Consider the following 22,158-nt stretch of genomic DNA (forward strand, 5'->3'; position numbering starts at 1 on the left):
TGTTACACATTTGTATGTTGTTATACATTCTGAGGGCCAATTCTCTTATTAATTGTCACTGACAATGACAGTTAATAGAGTTAATTGAACGGCTAGTTATAAAAAATGGCTTCCAGACCGAAGTCTGTAGGGTAAAATGGTTCAATTAAAACGATGACAATCAATAAAAAGTAAATGTGTTTATTAAAATTATGGGTAAGTAACCGAAATGAAAAAGTTTAAATCTGTAATATCAGTATAAATATATGTGTATTTCTTATAGATATCTATTTTATTCAAAAAAGACAATGTTTAAAAATAGATACCAAATTATAAAAATGTTATGTATCTTACATATATGTATATTTTTTTATTATTTTTAACGACGTATAATATGAAAGACTTTACTTCTTTCTAACTTTTTTGCTTCTGTCCTTCTGAAATCAGTATTAGAAACGTCTCCATTTGTGTACTGAACTAAGTGTTATATGGGGTTGTGCATTAAAAGAATAAACGACTTTTAAATACATATTTATATAGATACATTCTTAACCAGGCCTACAAATACACAAGTATTTGTCCCGTGTGGGATCCGAAGCCGAAACACGCGGCGGTTATTACGGCGAGGTGACCATGTTTACTACCGTACCCCTACATACTTAATTAAGACGTTTTATTGTTATTCTCCAAGAAAACGGTTGCCTTTAGCGCTTTGTATATTTTTTTGTTGCAGACAAACGTGATAAATATTGTCAGACCGACGAGCATGTTAAAGGCATCGGTGTACTTCCAAAAATGATGCGCTTCACGAAACACCATGCTTAACACTTCCAACACCCAGTTGAAACCAGTTATAACAAACAACTTTATGTACAGCGTGAATCTGAAACACATCAACAATAATTAGAAGAGCCTTTGCATGCACGGTTTATCTAGATTATATAAGGTCGGGGAAAAAGTCTCTTCGCATTATAGTATGTATGAACTTGTAATGAAATCTTTTTTAAATTTTTGTACCTCACGAGTTCACTGAAACCTAATGAACCGTGTACTCACTTGTGATTCTTGAAGCCAAAGAGATTTTACTGCAAGTTCATACATACTATAATGCGAAAAGACTTTTTCCCCGACCTAATATTAATTAGTTATTTCATGTAATAAGCCTGATCCGTCCAATGGTTTGGGCTGTGCGCTGATAGAGCTCTATGTTAGTCAGTCAGTCACCATTATATCACAATTTATTATAAGGTACCTGGGTCAAATGTCAACCCAAAATTAATTATGGCCACTTCCCACTATTCCGAACCTCATGCATGTTTCACTTTAACCGACACTAGGCGACTAGAAGGCTCGGGAAGGGTTGACAGATACGCCGTTCCTACATGTGACACTGACAGCAATTCATGGTCATGTTACAATATTTCGTGTTTGGAATAATGGTACGTGGCTATATTTTTCGGCTGGCCATATTTAACCCAGGTACCTTATAATATAATGTGATATAATTAACTATAATTAACTCAAAGGTGACTGACTGACTGACATAGTGATCTATCAGCGCACAGCCTACGCCACGGAGACCGTCAGACAGCTGAAATGAAAAATTTTAACAAACAAAAATAAATACCTTTGAGTGGCCTTTTTATGCAATAATTGCTGTGTCTGTTTCCTATGCTCTAAAATCCGTTTGACCACTAATGCAATAAATACTACGTCTGAGCAACACACGAACAATATCGGCGTGTACAAGTATATCAATCTGCCGGTCCCTGAAAATTAAATAGCGTTAAGCAACACGTATATTAATATCACGGCATTTATATTCGAAGGCGTAGACAGAGGTGTAGTCCCATGTAATAGAGGGCGAAACTATTGCCTTATACTGGGCACGTTACAAAACTACAAACTATTCAGATAATAATACGACAGTCACGGGTAGAGTATAAAAATATAAATAATCATTATATCTATCTATCGTATGGTTAGTAGTCAACCTAGTGTCAAAGTTGTTCAAACCGCCCGAAAGGCCTTTGACATGGCATAACGACTGTTATCTTAATTGAAAACAACCGGGGCCGACGTGCCCTCCGAAGCACAGAGACCCTCAGTTAAAATACCTCTATGCGGTCACCGATCTATAGAATGACCGCGCCCACAGTTGCGTTACCCACAGATCTTTTACCGACCGGTGAGCACAACTAGCTATGAGCGCCTCTCATAATAATCATTATAAATGTTTACCATCTATAAAGCATCCGCGTTGTCTTAAGCGAGGCATTAGTTCATTATACATTGAAAGGCCGGAGAACTCGAGAGCAGCAACTAGTATGGTTAAAGCAATCGGTACACCGTATGCGTATACGCAGTACATTAAAAAACGCCTGAGATCCTGCGGTCTGACGCGTTTCGACGGCGTATTCGGAACTTCAAGCTTTCTGTAACAAAAAAAACATAATAATATCTATTTACATATAATAATAATAATATCCTACTTGATATCCGGCTACGGCGCGGCGGCGACCAGTTTCATTGAAACTGGCCAACTGTGCAGGACTTTATTTATATTGTTCAAGTGTGTGCACAATACACAGGTACACTCTCTATTCCATCATCTCATAGCCCGGTGGACGGATAACCGACACGACCAGTGAAAGATCAGGCCCCGGACCGACGGCTTTATGTGCTCTCCGAGGCACGGAGGTCTAAAACCTCAACTTCCTACCTCCGGGCAATCTAGGAGAAATTCTTAACACAAAATCACAGAAAATACTTTTTGGCCCGACCTAAGATTCATCCAGCATACACTACCGACCGCGCCACATATACCCACTATGTGACTCTGCCTTCGTTGTCGTCGTAAAGTGTTTTATTCCAGAGAAATCGCTCCTGTTTGTTGACATCTAGCGACATGATTTAATATCATAATATAATCAACTATCGCGCTAAAGACCTCTCGACGAGAAGCTTGGCCATACATAATTATAATATATTTAATTATTTTCTTATTGGTAAAGATAGTCTATTAAAAAAAAGTGGATTCGACTGCTTGCGTAACTTATTTATAACACAGCCATGTTTTAGAACTTGACTACATAATCTCGTTTTATTAATAATTCTCGAAACCCAGCATACCTACTTCGTATAATCTAACCTTAATAATATTAATATTATAAAAAGCAAAAAACAAATGCCTCGACGAACAGGAAAGCAGCAAATTAAAAGAAGACGACTGAAATAACACGTACTATAACATTTTTTATATTATTTTTACATAAATATCAGATTTATACAAAACACAACGTGTACCTATTTGGTTTGAATCTTACCCGGGAGAAATCTTTGTACAAGCTCTACTTAGTTTGAAATGAAATGACCGTGTGTGAGTTGTCCAATAATATTCATTTATTTTTATTTGTATCTTTGTGCTATGTGTTAATTTCAATTATTTTTCCCTTACCAGAGTTAAGCTATTAGGATCCAGACTTCCAGACCTCTATTCTTCATTGTATATTTAAATATTTTGGCTTATTGAAATATTCTCATTTTTTATCTCTGACTATTCGCAGTTATGACTGGCATGAGAGTGATGGAATAGTGCGCCAATGTAGTATACACAAGCTTGGACACTATAGTTCCTGCCTAGTATATAATGTCATTAGGCTAGAAGGATAAAATCGTACTACTTAAATTACTTTTAATTTACCTGAACTTCCACCAGGAGTCGAAACACATCACATTCATCCAAAAAAAGGCTGACAGCATCGCGAAGTAGATTACAAGAGCTGTAAACAACAAACTAATTATAACACAAAATTATTACGTGGACGTACAGTAGCATTATTGTCTACGGTCGGTACTGTAGAGTAACGAAAGATTGACATTTAAAATGTACCGCTAAAGTAGTTCCTGCGATACCCGCTAGCGGCGCTGATCAGATTTTCATACAAAATGTCTCGATAGCTAGCTGGTTGACGGTAGTCGATAGTGTTAGAGAATCAGGTTACTGTAGCGTGATTCTCTACAGTCCGTACTGTCGAGTATCCGAAAGTTTGACATTTAAAATGTACCGCTAAAATATTCCTGCGACGCCCGCTAGCGGCGCGTACCTCGATTCTCTACTACTATCGACTACCGACAACCGGCTAGCTATCGAAATTTTGGCATTTCTACGACGCCCGTCAGAGGCGCTGATCAGATTCTCATACAAAATTTCTCAATAGCTAGTCAGTTGTCGCTGGTCGGTAGCTATAGAGAATCGATCTATTGGATAAAGTTGCCAAGCCTCAGCCGCTAAATTGTCTTTCATTACTACAAGTACCTTTTTTGGTCTACCTGGGGAAAATGCAATACGCATATAACTGCTCAAAGAGTGGAGTGCAGGGTTATGTGGGACTCTCCCGCCAGAAGGGCAACAAATAAACACAGTGATACCAACAATATTAGGTTGCTGCTGTACTTGAGAAATCTGTGATCGTACCTAATAATATTATGAATATGTAATAATAGAATAATAAAACTACTATGAATAGAATCAACAACATGCTAATTTTGTGCGAGATTTATTATTGAGTTATTTATCTTGTATTAATAAGTAATATAATATATTATATAATATTAAGAATACATAACATCAACAAAGGTCAAACAGCAGTCTAAATATATCGCTAGTTAATTCAATAGTAGGTACATAAATTTTACTTCTTGTTATAGCGGCAACAGAAACACATAATCTACGTAATTTTCTATTGTTTACTTATCACGGTTTATGTGATACCGCGTGGTGACAGACAGACAAGGACTCAGTATAATAGGGTCCTGTTTTTACCCTTTGGGTACCGAACCCCAGAAAAAAGGGGATTTAATACCAATCTTTTTTATAACTAAGATAAATAATTGGGACACTTCCCCACTACTAAAAAAAAATGTAGTAGTTATTAATATATGTTTTGAGTACTTCGTTGAAATAATATAATTAATTATAATTATGTACCGTAATTTTTGAGCATAATAGTCAAACTGCGTCGGTGGTTTTGTGGACATATACTTATTACCTAAATAACTGTGTTTTAAAGTTTAATAAATAACTACAATTCTTACTCATAGCGGTGCAGCAATTTTGATTGATCATCCCGTGTGTTAGAAGGACTTGCATAGTGGCAAGGAAAAGGAATGCCACAAAAAAGCTGGACAGGTGTGCCAACATCACCATGCCGTGGAGAGTTCTCCTGATCTCCGGTAAGATAGCATACACGATCACTGTCAGGATAATGAAGAAACAAGAGATGTACATACCTGAAACAAACAAAAATTAACCTTCTAACTATAGCGATACTTTAACAATATAATTTGAAACATTATACCTATTTATATCGACAAGCTGACCTGGCAAACGTTGATTTGCCATATGAACTTTTTTTAAATGTTAGGGGTAGGCAAAGGTATAGAGTAGGTCCGATTCTCAGACCAACTCAATATGCTCACAAAATTTCAAGAGAACCGGTCACGTCGTTTTGAAGGAGTATCTACGTTAACCAACATTGTGTCACGTCACGAGATTTTTTTATAAGTATAAGATTGAATCAGCTGGTCTCCAAAATGCCAAATAATTGCTAAAAGTCATTAAATGCCCTCAGTGATTTAGCCGTGAGACAGACATTTGGCCACAAACGACGAGTTTCTATTTAACATTTATTTAATTTCGTAGAAGCAACAAATTTGGCTGACATTTTACGTTACCCCTATAATTTGACTGTTATTTTTGATGAAGAAACTGGCCGAAATTTAATAAAAAGCCGTTTAGGATTTTTTTCGTGAAAATGAAACAAAAATACATGCATCCATCCTCACAGACTTTTGCATTTATAATATTTACAGAAAAGCGTAGATGATAGTTCCTAATATTTATTCAACAACAATAATAATATGTACTTACAAGCAGCATTCATAACCAAATATCTACTTCTTTCTGATTTTTTCGGTTCATTACATATAAGCGCGCTTTGTACCACAGAACCTTGGAATATAAACTGATCTATGCAGTATTTGTCGGGATCTAAAATCTTGCTGGTTTTGGTGCCATCTACAATTGTATAATTAAGTCTACCGTCCTGCAGAATAAACAGTTACATAAATAAAAAAATAGTAAACGCCGCGACTCATTACACGTTTTGGTGGAAAAATAACTACTTAAAGTACTCTATGTTTAAACTTTAATTATATCGATTAATATTATAACAAAATTTTAAAAAGTGTTCAGTAAAATTGGTGACGTGAATTAGGCGGTTTACACATGGAACCGCGCTATGCCGCGTTAGGCGGTGAAGCCAAACGCTCATACACCGCCAGACCGCGCGGTGAACGACGCGTACACTCAGCGCTACCAGTCACCGCTTCAGTTCGTCACAGCCACGTTAATTGATGCAAATATTAGGTATTATTCAAATTTACCATTTCTAAATGTATATCCTCTGTTATCCCTAGCAGAACTAGTCTGAATTCATGTTCAGCACACTTCATTTTGGACAAAAAGAAATGGAATTCCTTTTTGGCATCAAATCCTTTCTTTAGTTCATAGTTTTCAAACACTGGTGGATCGAATTCCTGAGTAAAATTATCACATATATGTTTTGGATGATCCCAGTTACGTCCCTCGCCAAAAGGACAACATTTTCTTGCACAGGTCTTCTTCATACACACACAGCCTCTCTCGAGTCCCGTGACGTTGTCCACAAAATATTCTCCCTCTCCATACGTTATGCCGTTATACGTACGATTAGTTAGTTCCACACTGTTCTGAGGATTGCATGGCGGTTGTGACACTGTAGTCCTTACGATCACAAATGTAACAAACAATAATAAAGATACCATTTTATTTTTGTAAGAAATGGTGTGTCCAAGCGTCCGTCTGGCTGCGAATTTATATTCAGACTAAAAACTACAAATTGGGCTACTCAATAAATTGCCACTTCTATTCTAGTCAAGATTTAATCGAGTAGGTATTTAATGTCAACATTTCTTTGATCTCTTTTTTAACAGCGGTCATCAAACTTGTATCCCTGCGACCCGCTGGGACCTACCCTGTTGGACTATTTTAGGGCAAAAGGCGATCATTCATTTGTTTAACTTCGTTTGAAGCCATCCTACAACTTTTGTGCCATAATAACTATTGCTCCAAATGGCTAGCTCTATCGATATACTTATATGCCGTATCGTATCATTTGATGGCCGGCACTTTAAAAAAAGTTTATACTCAAGCTAGCTAAAAAAAAATGTAGCTATGAGCTTTCCTGTATGTGTATGTGTAGGTATGTGTATGCCACTTGACCAGGAAAGAGTGACGACCACTGCTCTAAACGTTTTATAGTAGATATGAGGGACGAGTATTTACCTGCATGAGTTTTATTATTAGTATAGCTATTTCTATCTCTCAGAAACATTCGCTTTAGAATAAAAAAAGAATACATCATAAAAAATTCAAACTTGCGAAAGGATTTTCTATCAGGTCGTATTGCATACTTCACGACCATTGGTCGGGACTATCAAAGCATCAAAAAAGAATATCCAAAATGTTTGAGAAATAAACCTGACCCCGACGTGGGCAAAATGTGTCTTAATTTATTATTAATGAAGAAACTAATACTACCTACGTAGAAAACATTTTAGCAAACTGTGGCTAAAAGTGTAATATTGCTATTTGAACTTTTAAAGGGTTAATAAATTGGAACGAATTCCTATGTCAGTAGGTAGTTACCAGCAGAAACACATTAGTTTATTAAAAAACATATGTAGTCGAAATAGCGTACTTTTACTTTGAACATAAAAAACGCACCCCAACTTATATAAATTGACGTTTTGTTGAAAAAGCTTAAATGGAATCTTTCATTAATGTTTCAGTATTTTACAATTTTTTTTATTAAATTCAAAATGCATGTTATCCGCTGACCTAATAAAATCGACTAAACAAGAAAATTACCAAAAATAGATCAGAGATACATCTCTATTAAGAATTTATTATCTATGGTAGAAAATAATAATGATTGATTTTTGTCGCGATTTCCACTGACTGAGTCTCCCAGCTGTTTGGCTGCATCAGCTGCATTGCGCCTGCCTGAACTGAATGCACCCCTGAAATCCGGGCTGAGACTTCATATCAGTCACGATGTCGGCCGCTGTAGACGAAAGGTGTGTAACTTAGTTGCACAATTTCATTCAGTGTTAAATTTCGAATAATGTGATCAATGTTTTGCAATTTTACAGAGTAACGGATGAGATTGAAGCTTTAGAGGCTATTTTAATGAACGATGTCGTGATAAAGCGTGTCGGCGAGGTGCCGGATATTATAGAGACAGTTGTTCATCCTTCGACTGGTGACGATATCGACCAGCAATTTGTGTGTGTCACCCTGGAAGTGAAGTTAACTCCGGAGTACCCCGACACCAGCCCCGTCGTGACGCTTAGGAACCCTAGAGGACTTGACGATGAACTCATCTCCACTATTAATTCACAAATCAGGGGTAAACTGAGTGATTGTCTTGGTCAGCCTGTAGTTTTTGAATTGATTGAGGTAAGATTTCGAATGCTTTATGAATCGTGACTATTGTTATCATATTTGGAGTCATAATTAATAAATAATGCTATATTATTTATTTTTGTTGGATGATACAAAATATTTGTAGAATAAAAGTAGAGTAAATTACATAAACACTGAGTTAGGAATTAGTCAGCAAAAGTCAGTAATTAAGGATTAAAATACTATAGTTCAAACAATTTATTGGAGAAAAACGATTATAGTTTTGTAAGCTACATGCTAAAGCAAATTTCAATACATATTTCCAGCTGATTCGGGAAAATTTAACTGAGAGTAACTTGCCGAGTGGTCAGTGTGTAATCTGCCTGTATGGTTTCTCCGATGGAGATGTTTTCATCAAGACGCAATGCTACCATCACTTCCACAGCCACTGCCTAGCTAATCACCTCATAGCTGGCAAGAAGTATTACAAGGAGGAGTTAGATAAACTACCTCTTTGGCAACAAGTATCTGCACCAGCTTACCAGGTAATTTACCCTTTTAGTTTTCCACAATTGAAACATGAAGGTGAATCTAAGATCTGTAGTTAAAATTATATTTTATGTCAATAGAAGGCAGAGACCAAATCTGACTCTATAGTTGAAAAGATGCATCTAAAATTTTTCTTGAAATTGAGTTTTAGTTAAAGTGTAGAGGGCCCTACTTTATTTTGCACCTAGGCCCCATACTACCTAGCTTTTTCATTGTACACCTGAATTCTGATGTACAGTCCAAATTACTGCCAGTCATGAGACCAACTCACCTGAATAACAAACCATTTTGATGATTTGTTTTTTTTAACATGCATCCATAATATCATGCCCATTATACCTGAATGTGTAGGCAGAAGTGTATGAATACATACACGCATGTTTCACCATTAACAATGTTTAGTCCCATGTAAAGGGATGCCATATACATCTAAGTTTAATTTGTTAGAGGATTGAATTAAATGCAGTTTTTCTGCATTTCTAACTACTGTGAGTAAGAGATAGTGGCAAATTGGGGATATTGTTTTCTAAAAATATTCACAAGTTTAACTTGTGAATCATTAATGCTTCACTTGCTTCTCTTCTGCTTCACTTCAACAAAGGTTGCTTGTGACTAGCCCTACAAAAGGCTTTCTATAACATTAGGTTAATTGACTACCAGTCAACTTGGCTAATCTTTATGAAATGTTAAAAAAACATTGTTTTGACATTTCATAAAGATTTAGATCACATCACGATTTTTAGTTTTAGTTGGGATCAGTAGCTATTACATTTCAGTCTGTAATCATTTTAATTTCGACATTATATACGAAAAAAATTTACATAGGGTGTGGATTTTTATTGAATGTTTTATGTGTACAAGTTGAATATTTTTTTCATTAACCCACTCAACTTTATAACATTAAAGAAACAATGTTTTAATAAATATAATAACAGGCTTTTAATACTAAATATTGTGGGTATGTGATATGACAAGTGTAACATTAGAAGGGGGCATTCTTCATTTTGTGGCTACCAGTCACAGTACAGTGAGTTAGTGACCTCTTTACAAGTTTCTGTTTGGAACATTTTGAATGTTTGTATGAAGATATATTTATGATTTAACCCATTTTCTAAGGTATATTATATTTAAGGGTGACAACTGGGAATACAAGTAGGAAGAAAATTCCCAGTTGTCATCACGGGGGACAGTGTTGGAGGGGACAACTGGGAATATAGCTTTCCTAATGGGTAAAAGGTTTTTAAATGTTACAATGGGATTTTGCTTGAAACTCCTCTGCAAAGAAGCATAGATATTTAATAAGGATTACAACAAAAATTTACATAATTTTAAAATTATATGTGTTAAGTACTATAAATCATGTTTTTAAATATTATTAGAGAATATTCGAAATTTTATAGTTTGACTTGCCGAAACCAACATCCTAAATTATAAAATAAAAAGAAAAAAAATGTGACTTCTACAAAGATTACAGGTCGAAACAACATATTTATTACTCAATTAATATGGGCCTGTGATGCAAATGTTTATGTACAAAAATGCAGTTTTACAGGGTGCACACAATTCATCATGTAGTAAAGTAAATTTAATAATTTCCTATGTACAAACCCATTTTGAATGTTTACAGCAAACATGCCCTGTGTGCCGATGCACTGTGTCATGTGACGTGGAGTCTCTGAAGAAAGCTCCACCACCCATGGACTCTGTCTCCGCACCACCGTTCTGCTTGACTGCAGAATTGAAAGTAAGTACATACAAACAGAGGTAGTCCATCTAGAGAACTCGTTCGAATAGCACCTAGCCTTACTCACAGTCATATTTGACAGGTTCAGGTAAGCCACGTCAAAGGCCTCAGGGTGGCTTGAACAACTTTGACACTAGGTTGACCACTAACCATACGGCAGGAAGAAGAAGACAGGTTCTCTTCGTGGACTAGGCTAGGCGCTATTCGATTGAGTGCTCTAGATATTGATAGCGGTATAAGGTTTTCGCATTTATAAGTGTAAATATGGAGTATATGGAACCCTTCTTGCGAAATTCCGTCACGCAAATGTTTTTTGACAGATTTACTTCAACCTAAAAATTATTTTATTTTACTCCGGTAAATCTTTCCTGGACTACGTCACTGGTAAAAACTAGTCAATATTAAATCTTATGTTTCAGGATCTTCAAAAGAAAATGGCGGCGCTATTGGCTGAGCAAGTGGCTAAGGGTGGCGTAGTGGGTATCGGTGATACGGGACCGCCACCCCTCACTATTACTACCCCAGCTGATAACGAGATTGTAAGTAACTTTCATGATTATTTATAATTCTTTTACATTTTTATTCCTAGACTGAAAGATTAAAACACCTTGAAGGAAGGGTATCGAGGATCAGGAAAATATATACCGTAAAACGGGGTGAATAGAATTCGCGGGGTGAATAGAAAAAAAATCAGGAAAGTTTTCAAGCCCAATATTTGAGTACTCCTCGTTTAAGAATTTTGTTCAAATTTGAAATGATTACACGTCGATATTACTTCTCTGCGGTGTCATAATTGTTTAAATGTTTAAATTGATATTTATACCCAAAAAATTGCTTCAAAGTCAACCGTCCTCGAATGCCTTAATGGTCCATATAATTTTTTCAAAACTTTGGATTTAAAGTGGAATTTATTTTCTAATGAGTTGTTTGGAGTCTTTATCTCTTTAAGTGTATATTTATCTATAAAGATACAATATTGTTAACTGAAAAAACGTTTTAAAACACAATTTTTCCATTCACCCCTTTGGTCGTTTCGATTCACCCCTATCGTTGGGTGAATAGAAATTGACCATTTTTTTAATGAAATATCGTAAAATTATGCATATTTTTGGATAAATATGGTTTTAACTCTTTCTTCATAGCGCCGGACATGATATAAAAGAACCCGACAATAAAAATAACAAGTTATTCGCAACAAATTTTTAGGACAAAGTTGAAAATTGTTTCTATTCACCCCGTTTTACGGTAACATCTTAGTTGTATAATGAATTTTATGAGTTTGAGTTATAAAAGACAACTCTCGCACTAAGAATTGCTCTTGTGTCGCGGGGGCTTTTACAAACATGCAAACGGACACAAAGTACAATCAGACCCGAAACAATTATTTTTGGGTCGGATAATAAATCGATCGAGTTTTATTTGAAATACTGTCAAATTATATTAGATTTTTAATCGATTCAGGATTAGGTCATTCCCACTAAGTTCAATATCGTATGGGGGTCAATGGTACGTCTAAATGTATTGCTTTAATTTGTAGGATGAAGCAAGCAACGGGTCCCCCGGCGGGTCCCAAGACATGAAGGCAGAGGCCGTGGGCGAAGCGCGACAGAATGGAAACGGCTCCAATAACAATTCAGCGCCTGGCTCGCCTCAGGCACGTGCTGCGTATCGCGGACCCTACAGGTAATTTAATAATTTAACTACACGTTTAGCGCAGTGGTTTAAGCGGTCACCTCGCCGCAAGAACCGTAGCGCCGCGTGTGGTGTTCGAATCCCATCCGGGACGAATCTTTGTGTGATGAGCACGAGTATTTGTTCTGAACCTGGTTGTCAATTTATCTTTGTAAGTATATAATAAAAAGTATATGTTTATCAGTTATTTGGTTACCATAGTACAAACTCTGCTTAGTTTGGAAAGGACCGTGTGTGAGTGGTCCAATAATATTTATTTATTTATTTCCGCTTTCGTCGGTAAATGTAGACAAAAATATAGCGTCGTGAGCACGTTCTGATTTGACTTATTTATTTTATTATATTTAATTTTAACCCATTAATGTCCGAATTAAAGTGAAGGGTAAGGCCTTGAGTCCACTAAGCTGGCTAATAGTGGTTTAGGGAGTTTGCATACATTCAAAAACTTTAAAGAACTCTCAGGCGGTAAACATCTTACCGATGGAACAAGTGTTAATTATTTGTCTCTGTGTCTCTGTCTACGCTACCAGCGACACGTTCGATTCCTGTGGCGGGCTTAGTGCTATTTTTTTTTTCTAATTTCTCAATAGTAGCTCGAAGTCGGATAACGTACCCGGTATATGACAAAAGGGTCGCCTCACTACGTATACTCGAGACTGATATTGTAAATTGTGAAACATGTATGTATTTTATATACCTGTTTGTTCGACTTTTGGGAATAATAGGCGTGTTGTAAATAAGAATGTGACACGTGCGTGGTGTGTGTGCAGGGGCTTCAACCGTCGCGGCAAGCCGGGGCGGCGCGGGGCGCGGGGCGGCGCGCGGTGACCCCCGGCGCGCCCCCTGCCGCCGCGCGCCGCATAGCCGCGCCCCCCCGCCCCCGCCCCCACCTGGCCTGCACCCCCCCGCCGCCGCCCGCGACCTCACCCGCCGCAGCTCCACCGCAGCAGGTCATGCTCGTCAGTTTGGTACGGCACGTTTTTCGACCACAATTTTCTGAAAGAAACTGTCGATACTTTGAATCTCTATCGTTTCGCACCGAACGATGCGGAGGTTGTTGTATTTTTGTATAGTTTATCTTTAATTTTAAGTTACCTTAGTTTTACGTCCGCGTTAGTCAGACTACGCGTCTCCCGTGGCGGCGAGCGCGTGCCGTTCCGCCCGGCGTTCGGCTCGAAGACAACGGTCGCGAGGTCGGCGCCGGGCGAGGCGAGACCGAACGGTACGCGGGAGACGGCGAAACCGTGGACTTTCGATACAGGGTCTACTTTGCTAAGATGGACTGAGGTGTACCTTTCGAGACTGACGATTTACCCTAGTTATCCTACCCTAAATATAGTTCCGAGACTGCTAGTGCCGCTTCGCGCGAACCGTACAGATTCTACCACCGATTTACCGCTAGCGATCTGCAACGAAGTTATTTGCCAATATTATAATTTTATTTCTAGAAAATATCTGTGATTTCGGCCTCCTTTCAGGATATTTGTTTTCGTTAGTAGATAGGTAAATAGTCCCTCCAAAAATTGCTTACACTGCCATTGTTGGGTTCAAGCGTTAGCTTAAATTTTAATATAGAAGCTATTTTGCTGTCTTGCAACAGTGTTTACACAACGGACTTAACGGGCGTACACGTATACTTTCGTCCACGTGCGTCCACGTATACTCACGTTTTACCTTTCATGCGTAGCATTGTAACGTTAAGCTCAGTTAAAATATTCGTTTAATTCTGTGTACAATTATCTATGGTAATGCTACGCGAAAATTTCTTGCTATGATGTAAACATACACGCTTTGAAACTCGTACGAACGTGCGAGAAAAGGCTCGAAAGGCCCGACGGTCCTTTACACGCAGCACGTATTATGTTTTACGAAAACAATAAGCCTGAAAGGATTCATAAGCTTCTCCCAAACACTCTTCTATTCTAAGTACCTTCCAAACGTCTTTCCCAAGTTCTTATCTATGTTTTTATCAATATTTTCACGTTTCATACGTAAATCGTCAGTCTTTTGTACAAAGTCCATCACTCTTTCAAAGTATACCAGTTTCTTGAACTTGTTTTATTAACTAAACAAAAAATCACACATTTCTATAATGGAATTGTGTAAAAAAAATACTGATAGTTCAGAAATTAATTGGAAAATTGTGAAAAACGTGATGTTCAAACGGATTTGTAAACTGTTTCATAATGTCAAACTGTGACGTTATTCCATAGACCATAGAGGAGGCATATATTTGGTGCACATAGTTCATACAATGGGTATATTTTAATGCAATAACTGCTAGTTTCATCACCTATAAATAAGCGCCTGATACCCTATCCGGCAGTTAAAGTGGCAGTAAATGTATGTTGCCAACAGTAAAATTCCACCATATAAGGTAACCAATACTTATTCAGAATCATGGAAACTGCGACTAAATGTAGTAGGTAATAGTTAAATCTTAGCCAATTTTTCAATATTGTTATCTGATTAATTTTATAGATCAATTTATGTATTTCACTGTTTAATTGCAAACACCGCGTAAAATATTAAACAACAACATTGTCAAATTGTGGAAAAATGATTTGTGTCTAGTTTGTTCGTGTCTTAATTTGTAAACGATTACAATTTGTATTGTACACGCTATTACATTGATCGCAGCGTCAAAATTTAGTATCAAGCCGCTACGCAGAAAACAACAAATTATATAGATGCCGCCAAACAATTTCACATCACACCATAATGAACGATTTTTAGTTCCGCTTGGAAAGAAGTGCTGGGCACGACGTCGCGGCTTGTTGCTATATTCACATACATAAAGATAAGTAGCGTGTGTAAGTTTACAATCATACGGTAACTTATACAAATAATTATGCATAATTATTTAGTAATTCTGTGCACCAAATATAAATCTCTAACAATAAATAGGCCATAGTGGGTCGGCACAAAGTAATAAATAATAATCGTTCATTGTATTCTTAGCTTAAGACACATTTCTGTGACGAAAACTAGTCAGAACCCTAGTATTCCACATAATTAAATTAATAAAACATTACTGTAACTGCGTGTCAAATGTTCGATGTGTTTGGACAGTTTATTGGACCTTATTTCATAGGTTTTTTAGCCCATGACTGTCCCACTGCTGGGCAAAGATCTCCTCTCGAACGAGGGGTAAGGCCTTGAGTTCACCACGCTGCCCAAATACGGGTTAGGAACTTTGCATGCCCTCAAGAAATGTGTTAAAACAACTGTAGGCATTGAAGTTTTCAACACGATGTTTTCTTTCACCATTAAAGCGAGTGATAATTATCTAATACACATAAAAGCATACCATCCACTACGAGTTCTTATGCTTTTATTGTCGTGAAACGGATTTGTGATGTCAAGTCATACGCAAAGTTCCCACCTTCAGATTACAGGTGGCCTTAGGCCTAAAAGTTCAAGCCAGGTGATTTACTGGTAATACCAAACGTTATTTGTCTTACTGATTGTGTACCAACCGCTGAAGGCAACAGCCAACTATTCAAAAATTCTTCCTCTTGAAATTTGAATCAGTACCTTTACAACACAAATCGTTGGAATACATTCTCATATCTACGTAATCAAGCGAAATAATACTCAATTGTTAAAAAATATACCTTGTTGAAATCTAGTTCCAATAAACTATCCGAATATATCATTAAAATAAGAATTATAGCTAAACCTATGTTCTAGATCAAATAAGAATTTCATGTCAAAAATCAAAACTTTTATTTTATTATTTTACAGGAACACCCTGTACATTTCGATAATTTATTCTGATTATATATTGTAAACATTGTTTTTATTTAAATGTACATGTATCAAATGGATTGTTATTTATAATAAAAATATATTTTATTTTCAAAACATGCGGTTGAATGGGACGGGAAAACACCATGACTGTTTAAATGTATTTAGCATTACTACATTATTTATTAATATGGTTGTGTTTGATATCATTTAAGTCACGGAAACACTAGTGGACAATGTCCCACGGCATGTCAAGCGAAGCTGTTGGACATATATGGTGACATCGCACACCTTAAGCTATAGTTACACATGCTCATAAAATGTTATGCTTAATAGAATATTTCAAACGAGCGTGCTAGTCAAACGGACATATTATAAGTGATTTTGTGTAGCATGCCTTTTTAGAGCATGCCGTTAAAATGTTTCGGAACACGTGTTATGAAGTAGCAGTTGATCAATAGTAGCAAGCTTTCGTGATAGTATTGAGCATATGTATAGCAAAGTGTAGCATATCAAGCGAAGTCTACCAATGGCTCCCTCTACACACACATTATCGCTCATGATACAACAATCCTCCGTGGAAGAGCGCGCGTATAAAGGGTGGACAGGGGGAAAGGAAAGAGCGTGCGCCGCGCTCATCTGTCAAGCCTGCGAAGAAATTCGCGAGCGAAGAGCGCGCCGTCTTTCCCGTGCGTAATCCTGTACACTCCTAAGAATGTGCGATAGAGTGTGTGTGTTAAGATGCCTAATGTCGCGCTGCTACGCTAAATACTCAAACATGCCGTGGAACATTTGTCCCCTTGTATCCGTGGTTTTAGTAATTAACTATTTACTTCATTAGGTACAATTTAATTGTTCAATGTCACGTGAATTCGTCTATTTCGTAATCTTTAGCACTTTTCATTGTTTATCAACATTTCTAATCTTTCGACGTCTTTAACTGTCGTCTAACTTCAAATCACGAAAGTTGACGATTATGCTTCTAACTTAAAATGTTTTACGCTCATTTGTACGTTTTTATTTTTAGCCGTATTTTTTTATTCTGCAGCTAATCATTTCTCTACGGTTTACGTATCGTATACATTTTTTCTAAGGTTTTATTTATTGTAAATAAATTGGACGTATTTTTATATAATTTGCTAGCCATTTTCGCACTTAGTATGTATTAAGGGAATAGAAGCGGAGGTATAACATTTCTAATTTGGTTGTGTTAACCTCTCTTCGTTCAGTTTCCTCTCAGTGAGTCTCATATAATTTAAAATTTTTCTTGTTTGTCTTTTAAATGTTTTACATTCCAATATGTAAATAACATGAGACTTGCTAGTATGTTCTACGTGTTTTCAATGAATGAGAGAAAGGTTTGGAAGATAGAAACGTACTTATTCTCCTTTGTTTGGGATATTTAATGAAAATTTAGGATATTTGTTATTTATTAAATTCGCAGATATTGGCTTAGCGTTAGGGGATAGCATAATTTGGCTTTTTGTGGCATTTATTAGCCAATAGGATTAGTGTATACCAGGGTTGTCAAATTTTGATTAGCGCAAATTATAATGGTTCCTATAATATTAAAAATACGCAATATTGATACGCCAGAATACGATAAGATATATTTCAAATGATTTTAGATAGTTGTTTAAAATATTAGTTAATTGTTGAACACTTATTGTTGTGGTCACAGAACACAGTCGTCTTATTACAATACAATATATTTACGAAATAAGTTTGCCAATTAATTAATATGACTTGTTGTTAAATACCTCCCAGTTACAAAGAAATATGGTTGTAATAATGATCTTCCATAGATCGACTAACGTCAACCGACTTTACAATATGAAGTTTGTTATCAAAGTATGTCTTATCGTATTTGGCGGTCCCTTACGTATCTCTTCCATTACTTACGTTGGAATATAAAGCTAAGATTTATAATGCCAAAACAAACTACCATTATTACCTAGCATACCTATCTAACTAGCACTGAAACTTGACATTTTGGCCTTTCTGCTTCTGCCATTTCCTCTCTCTTTCTTATCCTAACGCGTGAAAGAGAGCACTGAATTAAATGTCGTTAAACTAACCCACTTATTCATAAACACACATAAAACAATTTTAGTTAAAAAGCTACTATAATATGTTTTCTCTTTTTCATATCGCTAAGGAGTGAAAGTAACAAAACACTTTATAAGCCTTTCATAACTTCTTTTTTTATGAATAAGATGGTAAATATTAATAACATTTAAAATAGTGGTTTTATCCCAAAGGAGGCTTCACCTGACAGCCCTGCGTAGTGTCGGCATATCTGTTGATGACTGTACCATTGTAAGCCATCATGTGTCGCCGACTGTACCCGGTACACTTGACAGTTTTGTAAATGTAATTTTATCTATATGTAGGTATTAATTGATGAATAAAATCTTACCAAAGATGATGCTGTTTTTTTAATTTAATTAAATGTCCTTTAATCATTTATTATTACGGAAAGATTGCCAGAACTGTCTAAGGGACTCTCAGGTATGTAAGAATGCGTCACGACGTTTTCCTTCACTATTGTAACATCTAATAATTATTTGTAATACACATAACTTCGCAAAGTCGTGTGAGGTGCAACTTAAACCACTCGGCTATCACTGCTAGTAAAATCGTTACTGACCTAAAATCATACCAAGGACCTTACTGTGCTAAAAATGTCAATTGTATTTATTGTTTTAAAAAGACAACTCCCGCACTAAGAATTTCTCTTGTGTCGTGGAGACTTTTACAAACATACAAACAACCAGACCCGAAACAATTATTTGTGGATCGCACAAATAATATTGTTCCGTGTGGGAATCGAACCCACGACCTCCCGACGCAATGGTGTGGAATCGGTATGGTGACCTAAACCACTGCGAATCGGAGGCAGTCAATCTCACGAATACACAATTTAAACTAGCTACAACATTTTAGAAGTCAACATTTATTTGAAAACGTGAACTGGTCACATCCTATTATGGCCATAGCCTTGGCTTGCTTCCGATAGAGTTATTTGCATATCTGACCTACACTATATTATGGACATGACAGAGATGGTTCCTGTTAGACGTTCGGAAGTGACCGACCTTTATAATGAGGGTAATTAGTTAAGTTATAAAAATTATTTTGTAGATACAATTATTTTTCACTGCTTCAAAGGCGCAGTGGGTAATGTATGATCTCGAGGTATCGGGAAAACAATACGTTTTGTCTACTTATACAATCCTACCTATTTGTTTTACAAAAACTGCAGCGTTTAATCATGCATTTTTTAAAATGTTTATGAGGGAAAAATACGATATGACATAATATAATCTCGAATTCGCCTGGAATGGAATCAAATTCGAATGACGATTGCCGGGAGCAAGCCTGCGAGAGTTTTTATGAGTATATGTACGTCAAAAGGAAAAGTCATCCCTACTTTCTGTCAAGGTTTAAAAGTATACTTACGATACGTAGTATAGTGACTGCCTCCGTGGCGCAGTGGTTTAGGTCGTCACACCATACCATTGCGTCGGGAGGTCGTGGGTTCGATTCACACACGGAGCAATTATTTGGGCGATCCACAAATACTTAATTGTTTCGGGGTGGTTTTGGGTCTGGTCGTGCTTTGTGTCCGTTGATTGTATGTTTGTAAAAGTCCCCACGACACAAGAGCAATTCTTAATGTGGGAGTTGCCTTTAAAAAGAAAGAAAATAAAACAATTTAAATGTGTAAAATACCGAACCACGACTTAACAATGTTGGCGAAAGCTACCAACCTACCATTTAGATCGTCGTAATGATTTGATATCGACCATTACAGGGACATTAGTTGTACTTTATTATTCTGCGGCGCCTTTAAGTTTCACATATACAAAATTCCTTCATAAGATATCCTTATGGAAAGGTTTTTGCAAAGTTAACACTGCCGAATACGGATACCACTTAGCTAAACAATCCTACGCAGTAAATTAATTAGGTAAATGCCATTTATAAATTCAAATATTTGTTAATAATATCTCGTATCAATATTTTCTTTGGCTTTTCTTATTTATATTAATTTATGCCATACTTACTTATAATAATATGTTGTTATTCGTATTACCTGTTATATAATGCTCTATTTACTTACTAGTTAGATGCGTTAGAGCAAGAGTAGAAACTGTAGGCTATTGCGGCAGGCTGAGCTGCCATAAACATACTTAGTATTTTTTCATTATTGGTCTAGCCCAAAAATGAAAAAATTGTGTGTTTATTAAAGGCTTATATTAGGAATATTTTATGTTATTATATTATGACAAATTGTATCCAATATTCAACCTGAATATATCGATATCAAACAACAATAATTAAATAACTAAACTAAACTTATTTGTAAATATCTATATCTAGATCAATATTAAAATAAAATATTTCATCAAAAACGTAAATAACTTATGAAAAACGGAATGCCCTTAAACAACAACGATTAAACTCAAATATGCGCGAAAACGATTTTTATATGAATCTCAAGCCCACTCACACTCAATGCATCTTTGGTAACGTATATTTAAATGAGCCGTTTGTCCTCGTGAGTCAGTGTTGTGCGCACACTGCGTATGGTGAAAACATCCGAAGGCAAACTGTTTCTTGAATAATGAGTAATGTAATTATAATGCAGGGAGGTTGTAAGATCAACTGTCGATATGCAAAGGATATTCTCGACTTGTATTACGGAAACTGAGCGAAGGTTTAGCTCTTGGATTTACACGTACCTACTACCGTGCAGTACTATATACCTAGTTAGTATAAATCGCTAAAAACGCCAATGGAGTAAATTTTTATCTTTCTTAAGAATATCGCCTTTGTTAATGATAAGGAATTCTTAACACTCAATCTAAAAATAAATATCCTTTCAAATTTTGAGTTATAAACAAAATGGCTGGCTAGTTTTAAGAATATAGTAACACTGTCCCTAATTAGCACCCAACCCCTTTCAGTTAACTATCAATTCTCTTCTTTCTATCATTTGACTGCCTCCGTGGCGCAATGGTTTAGGGCGCTACGCCCCTACTATTGCGTCGGGATGTCTTGGGTTCGATTCCCACAGGAAATAAGTATTTGTGCGTTCCTCATATAATTGTTTCGGGTCTGGCTGTACTTTGTGTAAGTACGTTGTTTGTATGTTTGTAAAAGTCCTTGCGACACAAGAGTAATGCTTAGTGCAAGAGTTGTCTTTTTTAGAAAAATAATAAATAATGGTGGGTGATCCTAGCGTTATGCCGAATTCTGACAATAATAGTTTAATTAATTAATAATAATATGTATAATGTATACTTAATTTAAAGTTTAAGGTATTTATGGGCAGTAGCCTGAAATAAATGATTTTGATTTGGTAAGCATATTTTTGAGTAGCAGTACTTCATTTGCTAAGCTAGAACTAATCAAAGGTCATCTTTCTCCGATTTGATCGAAACCATAGCCCCAGTATCAATAAATGATTTTTTTTTTAAGAATACTACTTACCTTCTTAGTAACAGATTCATAAATACGCATACGATCTCAACTCATTGACAACATGCAATACAAGTTAAAGCTTGTACAGTAACCATTAAATACATCCGGCTTTGAATACAATTTGAGACGTCGAATGCGAATTGTAAAAGTCATTGAGGTCATCGAGTTGTAAGGAAGCTGTTTATTTAACACTTGCTTTTATGCCCAGAAGCTTTTAAATAAGGGATATATTTACAATTACTCATTCAAAGCTAAATTTAAACAACCCAAGGATATTATGATAACTGTAAGCGATAAAACTTGTTGAAATTTTAAGTTTTATATTGGAATTAAACCGTGGAGTATAAGCAAAATCAACATAATTAAACTTTACAAACTTACCTAACTTTGGTTTTGATACTACTAATTGAGTATAATAATTATAATTAAAATATAATTAATTTTG

General features: G+C 36.2%; 2 protein-coding genes across 2 annotated transcripts; one reads left to right on the forward strand and one right to left on the reverse strand.

The window, feature by feature from the left end:
- Nucleotides 1–381: 381 nt before the first annotated feature.
- LOC142977911 (putative G-protein coupled receptor Mth-like 3) lies at nt 382–6,870 on the reverse strand. The gene is made up of 7 exons (XM_076122039.1): nt 6,427–6,870; nt 5,912–6,086; nt 5,077–5,271; nt 3,683–3,761; nt 2,221–2,414; nt 1,607–1,748; nt 382–862 (listed from the first exon to the last, which is right to left on the reverse strand). The coding sequence occupies exons 1-7, from the start codon at nt 6,844–6,846 to the stop codon at nt 643–645; spliced, it is 1,425 nt and encodes a 474-aa protein (XP_075978154.1). The 5' UTR covers nt 6,847–6,870; the 3' UTR covers nt 382–642.
- A 1,152-nt stretch (nt 6,871–8,022) lies between these two features.
- Nucleotides 8,023–18,648, forward strand: LOC142977681 (E3 ubiquitin-protein ligase RNF25). The gene is made up of 7 exons (XM_076121753.1): nt 8,023–8,160; nt 8,236–8,542; nt 8,815–9,033; nt 10,665–10,781; nt 11,201–11,320; nt 12,319–12,464; nt 13,244–18,648. Exons 1-7 carry the CDS (start codon nt 8,138–8,140, stop codon nt 13,299–13,301), a joined length of 990 nt encoding a protein of 329 aa, XP_075977868.1. The 5' UTR covers nt 8,023–8,137; the 3' UTR covers nt 13,302–18,648.
- The last annotated feature ends 3,510 nt before the right edge of the window (nt 18,649–22,158 follow it).

The sequence above is a fragment of the Anticarsia gemmatalis genome, chromosome 13 (assembly GCF_050436995.1).
Source record: "Anticarsia gemmatalis isolate Benzon Research Colony breed Stoneville strain chromosome 13, ilAntGemm2 primary, whole genome shotgun sequence".
In the NCBI taxonomy this organism is placed as follows: domain Eukaryota; kingdom Metazoa; phylum Arthropoda; class Insecta; order Lepidoptera; family Erebidae; genus Anticarsia; species Anticarsia gemmatalis.